A 19,684-nucleotide genomic window follows, 5' to 3' on the forward strand; every position below is an offset into this window, starting at 1 on the left:
ATTTTAATTGTAGTCAATAGAGAGTCAAGTGTTTTCAATCCTGCAAGAGTTATTTCACAAGGCAAACAGCACCCTGGGTTTATACACTTGTCTGGCAGAGGTTAAGCTCATGTTGTTTCAGTCATGAAAGAGTCCCTGACCACTGTGAGCCATCAGCAAATGATGGGATTTGGCTGTGTGTGTTGATTCGTCCCTAGATTGCAATCGCACAATGAGCCACAAACTGATGAAGTGTAGCAGTGCAGTGCATTGGCCAGATGACGGTTATTACTCTGGGTCCTCCTCTCTGCACAGCCCAGATCAAATTCTTGATTGAACACACAGATAGATAGAGGGAGCATATTGGGTTATGTATGAAAGCCTAGAAACCGTACAGACTTTTGTGGCTTAGGAGCAAAGACAGCACAACTGGTAGCAATCACAATGTTGCATCTGTTGAAAACTGGTGCATGTGCATGTATGGGTAGCAAATAGATGCACAAATTGGGAGAGACATGCAGCACACACTTCGGGGATGGAACCGAAGGCTGCGCAAGTCACACGCCTTTCATGTTTTGAAATTGCTGGGGGAGCCTTTGTGCCAAACTCCATCTGTGCATCTTGTTAGAATGATTGGAGCATGGAGCCCAGCCATGTCGCCGTGCTCCCAAACATTTTGAAATTTCCTCCGGAAGAAGGGCACCCTTCCAATGCAGGTTTAGGCAACTAGCTAAGATGCTTGGTGTTGCTGTTGCTGCTGTTAATATTACTTGGGATGGGGCATGATGAGGGTGGGTGGCCAGCTATTTTTGTTTATTAAATTGATCCAAAAATGCTTTCTTTGAAGGGTAGAGAGAGTAAATTAATTCATCTGTTGTTATGTGCTTGTTTATTTTGAACCTACCTCTCAGGCAGAATCAATTAGGGCTCCTGGGGAAATGACTGTTCTGCCTGATGGGGCTTGTCCTGTGAGTTTTGGCAAGGTTCACCCATGTTTTTTTTTATGAAGCCATACGGAAAGGTCTGCCTGTGATTTAGGGTAGAGTATGTGGGTTGAGCTCAGCTCTGTTTCCCCATTTCAGGGGAACCACGTGAGTGGTAAAAGATCTGTACAGGTGCCTAGAGATGTTGACAGTCTGAATAAAGGCGAATAAACTGAAGCTCAAACCCAACAAGAGGGGGATATTCATTATGGGGACCCAACTGATCTGGGAATTTACAGTTCTGTGCAAGATGGGGTGTGAGTCACATATCTCTTGGAGGTGCAAGATTTAGGGGTATTTTCTGACCTTGCAGAGATCTTAGAATCTCATATCGTAGTCATGGCAAAGTGTTTACACTGGTCCAACAGCTGTGATCATTGCTAGGCAATGAAAACCTGGCCTGTGTGATTTATGCTTTGGTAACTTTTATATAAAACGTACAGGGATCTAGCATTGCTTTTGAAGACTGTCCAGAAACTTGGAAATGTGGCAGCCTACTTCACTGATGGGAACTCACTCTATTGATATTAAACTGGCTCCAGAGTTGGTTGTTGCTACAATTCAGACTAATAATTTTAAATGCTAACTGTTCAAGGCATGAATTGCCCTCCCCCCCCCACTTCCCCCAAAAGCTAGCGAGATGCTTCTGACTCCATTGAACTTAGTAGGATGGTTCTGAATAAAGAGGTAACGGAATCCTGTGGCTCAGTTCAGACATTACACTAAACCGTAGTTTAACATTATGAGAACAAGCCACAGCAAACATAGATTCCCCCTTCGCCTCAAACATCGCTACCAGGAGGAATCTGGAAGCTTTTTCCTCCAGTTAAGGTTAACCGCTGCTTGTTCTCTGAACCTGATGAACTCTGCTTAATCTTAACTACAGTTTGTTTGAAGCAACTTGATTGCAAAATGCAGGTTACGTGTTTTAACACATCTTTGTTAGCATTAACCGTAGTTTAAGGTTTGGATGAAGCACCGTGTCGTAGTCAGAATCAAAAGCTTTCAGACTGTTGCTCACAGTTGTGAAGAAGTTGGAGATGGGGGGGGAGCAGATAAGCTTGTTTTTGTCATACTAAACTATGGTGTAGCATAACGTCATAACACATTTGTGTTTCTTCCAAGCATCATTAACTTGGGGGAAGTTGGGGGGACACACACACCGTGATCCTCCTTCAGATTTTGGTGAACCAGTGAGGGGGGACTCTAAAGACCAAAGCAGCTTACTTGGTGGATCAAGTGATAGGTGAGGCTTCCATAAATACGACACAGATTTGCTCAGCAAAGGTTGGTGACCTTCTGAACAACCAAAATACATTGGTGATTTAAAAAAATATATATTATAAACATGCTTGAACTTGAGGAAACCCACTGCACCTTTCTAAGAGACCAAAGGAAGCCTGCTGTGAAGCAAAAGTAATCCCCCACCCCCACCCCCCCACCCCCCAAAATATTAGGACTGCTTCAGAAATTCATTCATTGCCAATCCCGGTATAAATTGAAACCCTCTACAGCTCCTGTAATTATGTCTTGATCAGAATTTAGTTATCTGCCGACTTTCAAACTTTCTGAACATTCTGATGGAGATCTCAGCTGAAAAAAAATCTAGAGAACTACATTTTGAAATGTGCATGTTGAGGTAAAATATGTTTAAATATAGTACTTAAATGTGCATTCTGTGCACTTTTAAATGTGCAGATTAATGCAAAAAGAGAGAGAGGAAGGAATAGATATTTAGGGTGAAATATGCAGAAGTGATACAGACAAGAAACAGACCGCTTTGTGCCTCCCTAACCATTCTTTTGCCAAATGAATATTTCTCAGCAAGCTCCCAGAGAACAGTGTATGGAAAGCGGGGATGAAATAGAGTGGGGGAGCCTTATCAGTTTGCAGCTACTGAAATTTGCTTGCAGTACTGGTGAATAATGGCAAATCTGAGTTAAGATACCATTTCAATTGAGATGACAAGTGTAATAGATGCGTCTCTAAATCTGTTCAGTGACAAGCCCTTGTGCTTCTTTCTGATCCAGTCTGCAAGGAGGAAATTGCTTTGAGGAAACCTTTCTCCAGTCAAACACTGATCTATTCTGGACAGCTGGCAGGCAGTCTCACAGAAAAATAGTGAAAGTTCACTCACTTTAGGATTTACTAGCAATCTGTGACATTCCAAAAGTAGAGTTGATTAATCTGGATCAATAACCCCGGCTACTAAAAGAGAGCCCTGATAGAAAGATTGGTTGCATTTTGATAAATACGCCGTGTGTTTTCAGCATCTCAAGCCATTTTAGGTATGTACTTGCATGTTTCGCCTGCTCTGTTCAGAGGGTTTGTGTCAGGTTACAATGCTTAAGAAAGCTACAGTGAGGGTGGGGGGAGTATCTGATCCCCTGCTAAATTTGCCTGTTTGCCCTCTGACGAAGAAAGGACCAGTCCATAATTTTAATGGTAGGTTTATTGTACAGTAGCCCAGTCAGGGGTGTAGCAAGGGGTCCAGGGCATAGGGGGCGAACCGCCCCATGTTCCATAATGGAGGAGGTGACAAATTATCAAGGAACAATTACTGCCCCCTACTAGGGCGGTTCATAAAAAACTTTTTTTTTAATGCCTGCTCCAAAGGTCTTATCTTACTATACTAGGGATTATATAGCTATATATGAAATTTCATGCATATCGGTTAATATCTTGACCCTCCTCCACCAAAATAGCTGTTCACTTGGCTGTTTTCCTATGTCGTGAAGGCTGAAATTTCAGTTCAGTGGAGCACTTACTGTTCCCAACCCTAACCCTGTGGAAAGCCATCTAATTAGACTTTAATTTGATTTTGAGATGTTTTTGGGAGGTAATTTAATTATTGTTTGATTTTATACCAATGTTATGTATCTGATAAAATAAAAAATCCCTTCCAGTAGCACCTTAGAGACCAACTAAGTTTGTTCTTGGTACCAAGAACAAACTTAGTTGGTCTCTAAGGTGCTGTTGGAAGGGATTTTTTATTTTATTTTGTTTTGACTATGGCAGACCAACACGGCTACCTACCTGTAACTGGAACTATGTATCGGATGTTAGCCACCCTGAGCCCGACTTCGGCCGGGGAGGGCGGGATATAAACAAAAGTTTTTTTATTAGTATTACTTGTTATTATTCCTTTGTAAGAAAATATGAAATAACATAAAACCATTTTTGCAAGGGGGGAGATCAATGGGGGAGGTGACAAGAAATTTTCCGCACCGGGTACCACCTGACCTTCCTCCGCCTCCGAGCCCAGTCCAGCCTTGTGCAGGTCTACAATCTTGTCCCTGACATCCTTTGACAACTCTTTGGTCTTGGTCAGGTTGGCTCCTTTGGAATCTGCTGGATTGATTGCTTCTGTTGACAAGTGTCTTTTGCACAGGTACTGTAACGAGCTGGGATTACAGGTAAGACCTCTCCCTTGCAGCAGGTGCTTCTGATCTCAGCTCATTACATACAGTGAAGATACCAGGTAGCCTGACATCTGGCTGGTTGATAGGGGATCAAATACTTATTCCACTCACTGCAAGTAAATAAATAAATGCAATATCCATGTGGCATAAAAGGGGGGGGAAGGTGCGTGATATGAAAATAATAACAGAATAAGACAAGTTGCACCATGATCACAGTGCCGGCTGTGGACAAATTAAGAGTAATGATGCTCCACTGGGAAAACCTGAGTGAATAAAAAGGTCTGTGACTCACGAGGGAAGATTATAGGTGCCTGGTGTGTTTTGGGAGGGACTTCCAAAGAACTGGTATCACCAGTTGGCGAAGAGTAGGGCTGAGGAAACTGAGGACCAAATGCAGGCTTCTCTGACTAGCCCTCGCGACTCTCTCGGGTGATGTCCCCTCTCTAGGCTACACCCCACGCCAACAGCTCCCTGTGAGGGATTGCGGCCCTCAGACTGAAAATGTCTCCCTGCCCCAATGTGGAGGCATCTGGTTGGCCACTGTGAGAACAGGATACTGGATTGAATGGACCACTGGCCTGATCTAGCGGGCTCTTCTTACTTTCTCCCCCACCCCCATATCTCTACATTTTTGTTTTCATTCTGAAAACTGGATGCTTTGAGCCTAAGGCATTTGCTCAACGAAAGGTCACAGTATTTCAGCTTTCCCCAACCTGGTGCCCTCCAGATGTTTTGGAATATAACTCCCATTATCCCTTGCCATGAAGATGCTGATGGGACTTGTAGTCCAAACATCTAGAGGACATCAGATTGGGGTGGGGGTGGGGGTGCTGGTCTATTTTGTGCAACGCAAAGCTGAACCACTTGTTCCGAAACTTGCTGCTTTGGAGGAAAGCATGAGGTGGTGTAGACATTCTGGTGCCTAATGTGTGTGAGTAGGAAGATATTGGTTAATTCTTGCAGTTTGCACGTTGAAGCATGAGATTTGATTAGCCATGTCTTAATGTGCATGACGGTAAATGTTATTAATGGGCGGAAAGCTGCCAGGCTGCCCTTTTTATCTCCAGCGACCGCTTGGCGTTATGGCTATTTGCGCAATATTATTATTATTATTATTATTATTATTATTATTATTATTATTATTTAGATTTATGCCCTACCCTAGTTTGCAAGCTCAGGGTTTTAAAAAGCACTCTACCCTTGGCATTTGCCCTCAAACTTTAGGTGCATTTTTTAAAGACTCATCTAGTTTGGGTCTTCTTACCATGTTAGAAGGAAGCATAAATAGAGGATTGACTGATTGCTTTTTACTACATAAAATAAAGGAAGCACAGAAATTACATGCGTCAACAGAAGTTCAATAGGGAAGTTTGCAAAATATATTTTCACTGTATTTGCAAATTCTTGAAAACTGGGAGTAATCTAAGATTGAACCAACTGAGACACACACACACACACACCAAATTGTGTGAATTTGGGGGAATCCCTTCAGTTTTGAAGGTGGGGACGAACATATTCACAACAATTTGATGTCAGCAGCATGGTTGCCTCGAGAGCACCAACTCCATTTTAACTGTGCATCTGGAACCTGCCAATGTGCCATTGAATCCAGCCTGCAAAACAGTGTCAGTCTGGAGTCAGCCTCTGTTATTACTGAGTAGAAATTGTGGTGGATGCATAAACTGTACCTTAATGATTCGCTATCGTTTTGCACATTGCTAAAGCCTTCTGTAGGCCAGCTCGGCATATACTAAGAAAGCTAGTGGGGAGGGCAGAATTACAAGCCATACAAGACATGGGGTTGCTGCCAAAAGCAACAGCCCATCCTCCCCATAAGATTCAGTTAGATGTACCTGTATCATAGGGACGTGGGTGGCGCTGTGGGTTAAACGGCAGAGCCTAGGGCTTGCTGATCAGAAGGTCGGCGGTTTGAATCCCCGCGACGGGGTGAGCTCCCGTTGTTCATTCGCAGCTCCTGCCCACCTAGCAGTTCAAAAGCACGTCAAAAGTGCAAGGAGATAAATAGGTACCGCTCCGGTGGGAAGGTAAACAGCATTTCCATGTCCTGATCCTGTTTGCCAGAAGCGGCTTAGTCATGCTGGCCACATGACCCGGAAGCTGTACGCCGGCTCCCTCGGCCAATAAAGCAAGATGAGCACCGCAACCCCAGAGTTGGACACGACTGGACCTAATGGTCAGGGGTCCCTTTACCTTTACCTTACCTGTATCATGGCTCCATCCCTGTATCATTGGCTGCCACTGGCTGAAGGCAGGGCCTGGGGTAACAGCACAGGTAAGACTAAACATAGGAAGAACATAGGGAACTGACTGATACCTAGTCAGGACAGCTGGCTCAATATTGCCTACTCTGACTGGCAGGGGCTTTCTGAGGTTTTAGGCAGGAGTCTTTCCTAGCCCTACCTGAAGATTCTGAGGATTGAACCTGAGACCACTGAGATATGTTCCATCAGATGTTATGAAGAGCTCAGAGGGGTCGCAAGCTAGTGCTGTCATCTTGAGTAGCAGACCTGTGCCCCAGTATTGCGTGTAATTTTGCCATGGAACGAAATTCCTAGGCAAAAGGAAAATCCTCTGCAAATAGCTGGAGTAACTATTTCCTCAACAAATTACTTCCTCCTTGGCCCAGTATACCTGAAGGAGCGTCTCCACCCCGATCGTTCTGCCAGGACACTGAGGTGCAGCTCTGAGGGCCTTCTGGCCGTTCCCTCACTGTGAGAAGCAAAGCTACAGGGAACCAGGCAGAGGGCCTTCTCGGTAGTGGCGCCCGCCCTGTGGATTGCCCTCCCTTCAGATGTCAAAGAGATAAACAACTACCTGACATTTAGAAGACATCTGAAGGCAGCCCTGTTTCGGGTAGTTTTTAATGTGTGACATTTTGATGTATTTTTAATCTTTGTTGGAAGCTGCACAGAGTGGCTGGGGAAACCCAGCCAGATGGGTGGGGTACAGATAAATTATTATTATTATCATTATTATTATTATTATTATGAATGCTTTCTATCCTCTTTTAAAGTTGTGTCCCACATGTTGACTGTCATTCATAGGAAAGGTATAACATGGTCAGGAGCTGCCAGAGCAGATCTCAGGCTACAGCTGCCCCCTGTCAGGAAGATGTGCCCCAGGCTGGTTCTTGGAGCTTGGTATACCAACCTTCAGTCTGGCTTGCATGTTACAGGATACCATGTGGAAGAGCTTGTGACTGATGACCTCTGCGGGCAGTGGGCACATATTATTCACCAGTAATGTCCATTGTTACCTTGATCATTCTCTGCATAATAGTGGCAACCTGCACTGTAAGCCACAGCATTTGTTGCGGCCACAGAGCGAGGCAGCTTTTACATGGACAGCATTTCAAGTGTCTCCCACGTGGATGCTGGAACATGTATCCCAGCTCTCAGATGTTCCCTGATCTGGCCCATGTGTGGATTGTGGCTTTTTGACAGAAGTTTTCCAAAACCAAATCCTTTATTTTTCACTTACATTTTCTGCCACTGAGAAGACCAACTCCAGCGTTCAGTGCCATTTGTACCTTATACATTCTTATTGTACACTGTGTTTACAGTAATATCCTACAACTTCAAACCATGTTACAGCTGAATGAGATAAGAGAGTTTAACCATTTTGTGCTACATTTTCAGACATAGAATTGACTTGCAGGAACATTATACCTCTTGAATCCACGTTGTTAGAGGCTACTTTGTGTAAAGGCATCTGAATTAGTCTTTTGTTTTTAATTAAACAGATCCTTGTGGTGTATTTATCTTTCAGAAAAGCTTGTGCACAGCACAAAATTAGTGCAAAATTGTTTTGTCAGTGCATACATTGAAATACGCACTTCAAGTTCATGCTGTTCTGAACATGTTTCTCTCCAACGTTGTTTCCTTTCCAGTAAATCATTTCATTGTCTCCACACACACGCGCCCCCTGCCCCATATACTTCCACATGCTGCTGTTGTCTTCCTCCATGTACCCATCACTTCCTTCCTTGAATAAAGGGAATACTAATCCCCACGCTCTTGAAGACTTGGGATAGAGATATTATTTACTCCTTCCACCTGTTGGAAAACCGGGGCATGGGGCTGCAGATGAGACGAGCGGAGGTGCGGTCAGAGTTCATTTTTCTTGAGTGGCCTTTGGTGGGTGATTGCACCCTACCATCAATGGTACAAAGTCTGCTGCTCAGAACCATTGCTCTAAGGAAACCATACAGAATTGTACTTGTTTCTGTAGAGGAGCGAACGGAGGGGGCAAGCCCACGTAAGAGACTGCAGTGCCTAGCTGGTTCATAAACGCCAAGGAGCAGAGAGCAGAACTGGGAAGCCTGGGAAGATGGGGGAATAGGGGACAATTTGCTTGGATAACTTGGGAGCTGCTGCAGCAAAGCCTTTATCTTGTGTAACGACTTTGCTGCAGCTGAGAGAATGAAGATGGGTAACCCTTATTTATCTGCTTATAATGAGTAATGTTTTAAAGATAGATGATTTTGAGACTGATGGTAAATTTGGACCTCTTTAATTTTAGTGCACAGCCTCAATATGGAGTCTAGCCGAGGTACTGTAGACCATTTACCATTTTACTACTACACCTATTTGTCTAGAATTATGTATAGAAAGTTTGTTAATTTGTTTGAATATTTTTAATTGTTCCCCCCCAAAAAATGTTTCCTGGATTATACCTGCAGAAACCTGTCATGTGTCTAAACAGTTAAAATATCATCAGCTGATCGGTTGCATCAGAAAAATACAAATCAGCATAATCTCTTAGTAAATAATTTTAATATTCAAATTTGATGATATAGTACTAAGCTATGCCATTTATTCCTACATGGATATTGTCCTCCCTGGTGCTGAGGACTTTAATGTTTGCAATAAAATGCAGTGTATGATGTTAAAATGCATTGATAGAATTTAATCAGGCAATGTCATAGTAGGCAATGTTCAAGCAAACATTGCTTCCTCTGTGATCCAGAGTGGGCATAATACTGCAAACCATAGTTTACAAATTGAGAGCCAATCTCAGCAATGCATACACCTCTCCCACTTTCCAGTGAAAAAAATCCACTCCTCCCTTCCATTTCCTTGTTTTACCTTAACCACTGCTTAGTGCCATGGTATAGGAGCCCCACTTTTCACCAGAATTTGAAACCAAGGCTTGAAATAGTTTTTCAAACCCTGGTAAAAAAAGACACCTGGTTAAGCTTGGCCATAGTTGGTTGGTTGGTTGTTTATTTATTTATAAATAGTAGTGTTTATACACTGCCAACTCGTGTAAAATGTCAAGGCACTCCAGTGGGCCAAAGAGGGAGGGCACATACCCGACACTGGCTCTGATATGCAAGCTATGGTTTGCAAGGTGGCAGAACTGCATTTGTACCAGACCATTATGTTGTTCAATTAAAATGTTAATGCCTTCTTGACTTGATATTCTTTCCAGGTAGATGGAACAGAAACAAAACTAAAACCAGCAATGTTTTAGATTCACATATTGCTTTCCATGAAACAGTCTGTTTGACTGTAAAATATATTCTTCGTTTTGCTGATTGATCACAGGGGCAAGAATATTGAAACTTTAAAAAAATAGTCTTGGTTTGCTGTAACTTTCATGCCTCAGGTCTATAATGAAAATGTGCTTCAGCCTTTGTCTGTGTATTTAGATTTGCTTCATTTGGAAACCTTTTAAGTTGCAGCAGTAGTAATAATAATGATGATGATGATGTTTGGATGAAATTGAGTGGAACATGCTGTTGTTGTTTTTTTCAAAACAAAACAAAAACCCAAGTTTCCAAACAATGCCAGGCTAAAAAAAGCTTTAAAAATCAATGTACTTTTAAAGTCATTAGAGATCACAGGCAAAATGAGGCTAAGCTATGATAGCTAAGTTTTTAGTGTGTCTCAGTATTGCTGTGAAATCATCTTGAATCTGCACTATTTCTCATTCACTTTTTGTGGGAGGCACCTTTGGAACGTAAGAACAAATGCAAATTTCAAATGACATTTACACGTCTGCCTTAGTTCTAACTAATAAAAATAAGTTTGCAGACATTTACTGGCCTGCAAAATCTTTTACTAGGCTGCTGGCAGAAGTCAAGCGGAGTTTTCTGTCCTCTTGCAGCAACCCACTGCATTTCTATGCTGGGAACAGAGGAAGGGGCGGAATGCTAAATCTCTTTCTCCAACTCGCTCACTTGCCTCCATGAAATCCCATACATTCGCCTGCATGCAATTTCTTCTGTCCTGTGTCTACCAGATTATTGCTTTAAATACAAGGCTAAGTGAAAAGTGAAAAACTAGCTGAGCAGCATTAAAATCGATCTCCCCTATTTACAGAATTTGTACAAACAGGACAAATTCCTTCCCACCAAGGCCTGTCATTCAGCTGTTGTCTTTTCCTCCATCTAGGTCATGAGCATGATGCTCTTTCATGGCACCCGTTTTCAAGCATGGAGCGCAATTTTCACTTTCAATGTCTTATTCCAAGGCATCAAAGTTGCACCAATCCTCTTTGGTTCTGAAGAAAGTTATCTCTGTTTGGGGTGGAGGTGGGCAATTAATTCACACAGTGCCTCCTTCACATGTTTGGCGCACAGATCTCTTCTGCAATCTGAACAAGCGAAATTTGCAGCAAGCAGTTGTTAAATAGCCACTGACCGTGTACACCCAACAGTGGGAGTCTAGATGTTTGCAATGTCAGTCATAGGTTGGTTATCAGTTGTCACATGAAAGCTGGCGACTGAACATGTGAAAATGCCCTTTGTTAGGAGTTAGGAATAAAGCTATGCTATATTCCGAAATCGGTCCTTATAAGACCTCCAAAAACATTTCTAGCATTCACACAGCTACAGATCCAAACAAACTTCAGTCTCTGCATAATATCTATGTAATCTTGTCCCTGGAAGTGGCATTAGACCATCAGGATACCTGAAATCAAATCATCTAGCCTGCCAAGAGACGTAGAATAGGTAGATCATTAACATTTATCTAGCGTTCTAGAATTGCAGTATTTCATTCAAAGGTAGCACATTGAATGTATCCACACAAATGGCTGGAAAATGAATGCATTGACAAACATCCACATTAATGGGGTTGACATGAATCCACTCACACCTTGAAAAGACTTTAGTGATCAAGGCATTGTGCTGGCTAGCCCTCCCCGGCCAAGCTCCCTGCTGGCTACACAGCAGCAGCACGATGGCATCAATCAATGCACCCAGCCTCTACGCAAGGGAGAATGCTGGACCAGTCAGGATCCCTCTTTGTGTGGAGGAACCCTAACCACATGCATCTGGACACCTAAGGGAAGGGGAAGAAATTCAGTTCGGTTTGGATTTCCAAAGTGATACGCAAACCGCAACACAGCTAGCCTGCAAAGCTTGCACACCTTTCCCCATTTTGTGATGCGGGCCTCCAACCAAATGACGTGTACAGAGATATGTGCATTTTAAAAATCCGTAAGTTAGTGGGGGGGAAGCATATAAAATGCATTATACATTGAAGAAAACCACCTGCAAGAATGTGTGCATCGGGCAAAATCGTGCACAAAAGATGTGTATATTGGGAGGAATTGGCGCTGAAACGCTGGCAAAAATTTCATGTGGGGTTTGTTAAAAACCAGCAAACTGATGCGGAAATGTGGAGAACTAAACTTAAGACTGGAAAAAATGAAAAACAGAGAGGAACCAAAGGACACAGGGTTGCCCAGGCCCAGTACAGATGTAGGACCCTTCATGCTTTCAGCCCATTTGTATATGCCCCCCCCCACTGTTTTAACGCTGTTCAGCATCCTTTCATTTTCCTGGCTTCTGCTTCTCAATACCATTTTCCTTCTTTTTTGTCCTCCCTGTCCTCAGCTTCATTTCGCCTACACAAAGGGTGGGCAACCTTTGGTCTTGGCACAGCAGGCAGCCCCGGGCCCAGTTCTGAAGCCTTCTTGGCAAGTGACCAGTTCAAGCCACTGGGAAGAGTGATCTGCTCCTCTCCTAGCAGAAGGAAGAAGGAGAGAAGGAATGATAGAAAGGGATGCCACAGAGAAAGAGAGAGATGGGTGCAGCAGAAAAAGAGAGACCCAATTTGGGCTCTGACCCTGCCTACTACCAGCATGTGAACCCAGACAGAATGCAACCCTCAAGGGGGGTGGGGAGAGAAGCAAAAGGTTCCCCTACCCTGACCTGTACAGTGGTACCTCTGGTTATGAACTTAATTCATTCCAGAGGTCCGTTCTTAACCTGAAACCATTCTTAACCTGAGGTACCACTTTAGCTAATGGGGCCTCCCACCGCCACGCGATTTCTTTTCTCATCCTGAGGTAAAGTTCTTAACCCAAGGTACTACTTCCGGGTTAGCGGAGTCTGTAACCCAAAGTGTTTGTAACCCGAGGTGTTTGCAACCTGAGGTACCACTGTACTGTCATTTAACACAATTGTTCTTCTGCAACCCATATGATTTCGTTTCTACACGTTTGTGAAATCATCTCATCAGATGCAGTGCCGTGCTGTCATCAGTAGTATCATAATGCCATATATAAAAATAAAATAAAATGGCAGCATGGAAAGTGGAGGCCAAGGACGCATGAGCCAAGAGTTAGGGAAAGAGTGGCAAGGCAAGCAGCGCCGAAGCAAAACACTGTAAATGAAAGGCTCTTTCGGAAATATGTGCCAAATTAGGTACATTCAGCGCAGTCCATTTGTTTGATCACGCTTGCCACCATGCAGCTAGTTAGATGGACAAAGTGCCATTGGGATTCAGAGAATCATTTTATCCAGTCGCCTAGTCCAGCAGCAGTCTATTTTTTTTTCCCCTGGAATCATGGCTGTCATTTTCTGTCCATGATGAGGAAACAGCAAAACTCTTTGCATTTATTTATGTGTTTCAACCTGCTCCCATCTTGAGAAAAGACAATGGCCTGGATCAGACCCATTAGCTTTTAAGGTCATGTTTTGTTTTTGGTAAGCATTTACAACCAGTGTTTTATTTTGGGGTGAGTAAAACAAAATCTCATCCACACAAACACGCTACACTTGCAGAGTTGACGGACAAGTTTGGGAATTATTTAAAGCAATGTTAACTTACGCCTCTTCCTCAGTCCCACGCACCCTGTATAATCTTAGAAAGTGTAGTCAACTTGAAACTTTCGTAGTGAAGTAACTGCTTGCAAAAGCAGCAGCCGCAGACCAGAGCCCCCCCTCCCCACTAGTACTTTTAAGCTGTAAACCCACCACATCTGCACTGTAATTTTTGCTATGTCGTTGGTCAATGCTTAATTCGGTTACTAAATCATGTGTTCGTCCATGAACCAAGCAGTCTTTTCACCGTGGCTTTAAACAAATAACCTCTAATTTCCCGGACATCTTAAATAAACGACCGACAAGGAATAGGAGATACATCTAAAAGACCATCGTCGGTTTTCAAGCCCTGCTGCTTAGAAGGGTGAGGGGGATATACCCCCAATGCGTTGCTGTTGTTTTTCTCCTCACCCAAAGTCAGTCCCCCCTCCCTTCCTCTCTCTTTCTCTTTCCTTTCCTTTCCTCCCTCCTCTTCCCCCCAACCTGCCAATCTATGGTCAGATCAGTGAGCCAGCATTCTGCTGAGCCAAATAAATTGGAGAAGTGGTTTTTCTTTTCTTTTTTCGGTTTGGTTTTTTTTTTTTAAATTTTAATTTTATGTACTACGGAGAACAGTGTCGTCTTGTGGCCGTTCTCGTAGACTGTGTTGGTTTAACAAGCGTCCAACCCTTCTGTCTTGTTGTTTTTTTGTCTTTCCTGCTCCCTGTCCCCTTGTTCCCACAGGCTGTGCGTTTGTCACGTTTTCGACAAGGGCAATGGCACAGAATGCAATCAAAGCCATGCACCAGTCTCAGACCATGGAGGTACAGTACTGTATCATCTGCCCTCTCTTTGTTTTATCTTTGTGCAAATGATTGAGAATGTAAAGCCATGCTCTCTCCCGGAGAAGATCAGACGCATGACAATCACAGACTTAAAACTTCTGCCGACTCCCCTCCGCAGTTTTGTTTCCCCCCATCTCTCTGACATTTACTTCCCTTAATTGCCTGAGAATGTAGGATGATCTCTCTGCTGCTATTTCACAATATGGTGGCATTCAACAGAAAATAATATAGTTCATTGAAATACCACTTTGCCCATCTGGCAAAGAGGCGTATGCATTTAACACTGAATTTTCCTTTATATGTACATACAGGTGAAACTCGAAAAAATTAGAATATCGTGGAAAAGTCCATTTATGTAAGCAATTGTTTTCATTAGCTACTGGAGTTTAATATATGAGGTAGACTCATGACATGCAAAGCGAGATGTGTCAAGCCTTTGTTTGTTATAATTGCGATTATTATGGCGTCCAGCTGATGAAAACCCCAAAGTATCTTCCAACATTGTGTATGCAATCAAATGCCAACAGTGCCCTTCAGCCCTCTATATTGGACAAACAGGCCAAACCCTACGCCAAAGGATAAATGGACATAAATCTGACATCAGGAATCACAAGACAGAGAAACCAGTAGGAGAACACTTCAATCTCCCAGGACATTCTATAAAAGATCTCAAAGTAGCTGTCTTAATACAAAGAAATTTCAGAAATAGACTGGAAAGAGAAGTGGCTGAATTGCAACTAATCACCAAACTTAGAACCATGGAGAAACCTGGTCTGAACAAAGACATTGGATTCTTATCTCATTATACATAACAAAGCTATCTTTAGCCATCTCACCCCTTGCCTTTCCCTGCAAGACTAATTGCAGCCGTTAAGAGTCGTCAACAGGTTTTCCACACCTATCAGCTGATCACCCATTCCCACCACCCCTCTGAGTAATACCCCTCCCCACTCCCCCACTATATTTAAGTATCTGGTGACTTCTGTTTCAGTGTATCTGAAGAAGTGTACATGCACACGAAAGCTCATACCAAGAACAAACACAGTTGGTCTCTAAGGTGCTACTGAAAAGAAATTTCTATTTTGTTAATTTGGGGTTCTCATCAGCTGTACGCCATAATCACCACAATTTTAACAAACAAAGGCTTGACATATCTCGCTTTGCATGTCATGAGTCTATCTCTTATATTAGTTTCACCTTTTAATTTGAATTACTGAAAGAAATGAACCTTTCCACGATATTCTAATTTTTCGAGTTTCGCCTGTATTATTTTAAACAATCCATGCTCCAGTCAAAAATTTGTACTGGCCAAGTGGCATGGAAAAGGGCAGGGTTTGGGCTCCCCTGCCCCTGCATACAAGCATCTATTACTGCAGCTACCCAATGAAAATTCCAATTATGTCGGAAAGCAAAAAATTACTAGTCTCTCAAGAGAGAACAAATATCTACTCCATCTTTGGCTTGCACTGAAAATGTTTACTTGCCTAAATAAAGGTGTCCCCCACCCCACCCCACCCAGTCTGTGATTTATGTCATCGTCTTTCAGAATTTTGCACAAAAGAGCCCCACCAGTCAACTATGTCTTATTCTGGATCTTCTAATTTAATCATTTGAGAATGCATGTTATATTGTATTATGTATACTGTATCTGTGTACTGATGATCTCCTCTAAAAAAGCATTTTGGTGTAATGTGCACTTGTTTTTTTGCTTTTTTTGTATTCTCTTTCCTTTTCAAATGAGGATTGTTCAGTTTCCTTGAATAATATTCTCCCCCCCCCCTTTGCAATGCTCTACTTTCCCAAAGCATGCTGGGTACTAAAATGAATCCCAACAGTGTGTCTGTGTCATTGAACTGCTTTGTATAATGAGCAAAGAGAAATATAAAAGTGCATGGAAATGTCACTGTCTTCTGTATTCTCCGGAGATATTGATATTGGCATTGCAAAGCTATTGTCTTTCCGATCTCTCCTGACTTTAGTTGAGATTATTTTGATATTTTATAATCAATGTGTTTTTCTTTCCAGTGCTGTCCATTTTTAAGGCATTGAGAGTCGACATCTTTAGATGTGACTCCTGCCACAGAAAGGAACTCAGTTGTCTTCACCTATTAAATTGCATTTAAATAGAAATACGTTTCTGTGCACACACATTCATATATAAAAAAACACCCAGGGTTCACTGAGACACCCTTCCTCTTTTTCCGTGTCCTAAATCTTGTAATGTTCGCAATACACATTTTATTGTGTATTGCCTCGAGAGAAAAGGGGGAGGGGTATATTTGCATAATTTAATGAGGCTCCTGAACCCAACCTGGTTTGAGAAGATTTGAAATAGGAATGTATTAGAACCTCAGAGGTATGGAAGTTCATTTATTGATATTAATTTATATACTGCTTATGTGCCAAAGTGGCTTTTAAGTTACCTGTAACCGCCCAGGATCATAGCACAACAGACTTCCACAAAGCACAGTGGAACTTTCCCCTCTTCTTTTCTTCCTTGCAGCATCCCATCCACCCTCAAAGTTGGCATACAACCCCTAATTCTTACAGCAACTTTGCCATCCTGGCTCCCTCCACAACTCCCTTCAGCCCTAGCCAGCACCTGTGACTGGGCCTGGTAGGAGCTATCATCCAGAACATCTGGAGAGCGCTAGGTTCATACCCCGCAAACGTCTCAGGGAAAAAAAAGGACATCCCGTTTTTTATTGCGAGAGAATAGTTGTCATTTTGGTTTGCCGTGATTTTTCGCAGTGTGATCCCCCCCCCAAAAGAATATGCTTTTCTCAGGGCTGTAAACTTGTGTGGCACCTCAAAATGCACATTTTTGGGTGTTGTGCCCCCCAAAAGCATGGGGGGGCGGGCGGTGGCACGAAATTGTGCAAGATTATCAAAAAGGCCACCATGCTCTCGCTTTTAAAAAATGGGAGGATGTTGTCTGGGAAGGTGGCACCCCATATTTTGGCTTCAAAATGTTGGCGGGTGAGCAGGTTGGTGAAGGCCATTTCAGAACCAAGGGGGAAACTTGGCCAAAACGTAATGTGAATGGGATGGGGTGCCATTTTTAACATGGCCTTTTAAAGACCTGGTGCCTTCTTATGAATTTCATCCGTGTCTGAAGATAGATTTCTAAAGTAATGTTCCAGTGTGTTGTCAATTCTCCTTTTGCTTTCTCACTATCTTCAGACATGGGCAGAACTCCTGAGAGTATACCAATGTCTTCTGAAAGAAAGCTCAGAAATGGTTTTCCACGTACTGCTGAAAGGAAAAGCACAAAGGCTGGATTTGACAGAGAGAAAGAATTAATGGGATGGAGAGAGACGAAAACTGTAAAATTATAAAATGGGGAAATACCTGCTCATCTTAAGATAGTGAATAGGATGGCGGGTTGGGGGGAATATATTGGTATAGGTCAATATACTATTATGTTTCCCCTTCCTTGGTTATTATTAATGTCAACACTATTATGGTAAAAGAGTTGACTTTCAATAGCTAATATTAAATCTGGACACTCAACCAGAAAGTATAATGCCGCTGGCACTTAGATTTCATGTTTAATGCAAAGAGAATTCTTTTCAAATGGAAGATTATATATTATGCAATCAGGTTTCAACTGAAATAGTGACGTTATTTTCTCTCCCTGATTTCATTATTTTCACTTCTTCAGTACACTCCACAACGTATTTTTCAGTGCAAACACGAAATCCAAAATGATGAAAATGAAAATGTTCATAGGAACAAGTTTCCCCAAAAATTAATGGCTTCTTGGATTGCTATTTAATCCCCTATGCATATATATGTGATAGACAGATATATATGTGAAGTTATGCTCAATTATTTCATTAGTCGAAGGCAACTAATTTTGTTTTTGTTTTTTAATCATGGAACAAATTAAGTTATGGCAATAACAATTATTTTCCGATACGAAGCCACTGTGCTATGTATGATTTCAATCTTTGTGATGTTTGTGCTCTTGAAATTCTGCCCTGATGAAATATGAAGCAGACTGGGGGGAGGGGAGGGGGGGTCGGATTATAGATTCACAAAATGCTGCAATATTGTTTTATAAAATTTACTGCCAGTTAGCATTCATAAATACAATATTGGCTGTCATGTGGAGCTCAGAGCTGAAAGACTGTAGACTTGAACTGCTATCTCATATTCCTGTCCTTGAAATTTATTTCTGCTTCGTTTGAAAGAGATTTTAAGCGTTCTATTCATTCATCTCTGTATTGGGAGCACGCAGTAAACTGCTTGTATCTCCTACAAAATCTGACATGAAACGGAATCCAAATTTGCCATGTTGCCTATTCTTTCATTTAAACTGGGGGAAGAGGGGGAACAGCTTCAATTTATATGGTGAACGCAATAACATTCCCCCCCATTAAACTTTAAACTACTTGGAGGAAGCAATGATGATGCCTTGATGACGTCTCTGTAATCTTTACAGACCACTGTTTGATCACCTCTGTGCACCTAATTTTTACTTGTCCCCTTACCCCACCTCCAAAACAGGGGGAGAAAACCATTTCCCTACAGTCATTTAAGCAGATGTGATCCTGTGAGACATACTGCTATTGTTCCAGGGTGCAATCCATTGCCATTAAAATCAATGGATGTTTCCGCACAGTTGTGGTTGCACCCACCCACCCCCAAACCATCGATTTCTACACATAATAATTAGAACGCCAGCATATTGCTGAGTTGCTTCTGCACAAGGCAAATTATCGCCACAGTTTCATCTCATCATTTTTTATTGTAAAATTGATCACCGTTCTACCATGGAGCTCTTCGGAGAAAGGCGCGCTTTGTTTATTTATTTTGGTGGTGAAAAGAAAGAACAGAACTTCTCTTGGATGGTCTGTTGCTTAATCCTTAAAAAGTTTACGGTACTTGTCATTAAGACTATTTAAGACTGCAACCTTGGACTTCCAAAAGAGACCACATGGTGCCCAAGAAAAAGGATTGAGGATTTCAGCCTGTATAACCTTTGGGGCACTTTGAACGTAACACTAAACCATGGTTTAGCTTTACATGAACAAACCTGCTTGTGCCTTGAACTTGCACACTCTTCCCTCTTTTATACTCCTGTGGGGTGCAGCAGAGGATGGGCTAGGGGGCATCTACTTCTGGTTTTAAACCAACCAGAGTTCCCTAATAGATCTGAACTTGGGTATTCCACAGACTGGACTTTATTCCCCCACCCCCACCCTGATTTTGCTAGACTACAACGGCCAGCATTCCTGACCACTGGATATTATGATGGCTGGGACTGGCTGGAGTTGGAGTCTAACAATATCTCAAGGGCTGCAGGATCCCCACCTCTTAAGGTGAGTGAGCAAGCCAGGATCATGACCCATAGTTTCATCTAGCTATAGTTTGCATTAACCAGATTGCCCC

At 42.5% G+C, this 19,684-nt stretch overlaps 1 protein-coding gene across 22 annotated transcripts in view; it reads left to right on the forward strand.

The window, feature by feature from the left end:
- CELF2 (CUGBP Elav-like family member 2) overlaps nt 1-19,684 on the forward strand; it is a 515,803-nt gene that overhangs the window by 444,613 nt on the left and 51,506 nt on the right. For 13 of the 22 annotated variants that reach the window (XM_033161679.1, XM_033161682.1, XM_033161683.1 and 10 more), the window contains 2 exons: nt 8,927-8,956; nt 14,187-14,266. In XM_033161679.1, coding sequence (XP_033017570.1) covers nt 8,927-8,956; nt 14,187-14,266 — 110 coding nt within the window. The remainder of the gene's footprint in view (nt 1-8,926; nt 8,957-14,186; nt 14,267-19,684) is intronic. The other 9 variants (XM_033161686.1, XM_033161690.1, XM_033161696.1 and 6 more) reach the window with 1 other exon arrangement.

This window comes from Lacerta agilis, chromosome 10 (assembly GCF_009819535.1).
Source record: "Lacerta agilis isolate rLacAgi1 chromosome 10, rLacAgi1.pri, whole genome shotgun sequence".
Classification (NCBI taxonomy): Eukaryota; Metazoa; Chordata; class Lepidosauria; order Squamata; family Lacertidae; genus Lacerta; species Lacerta agilis.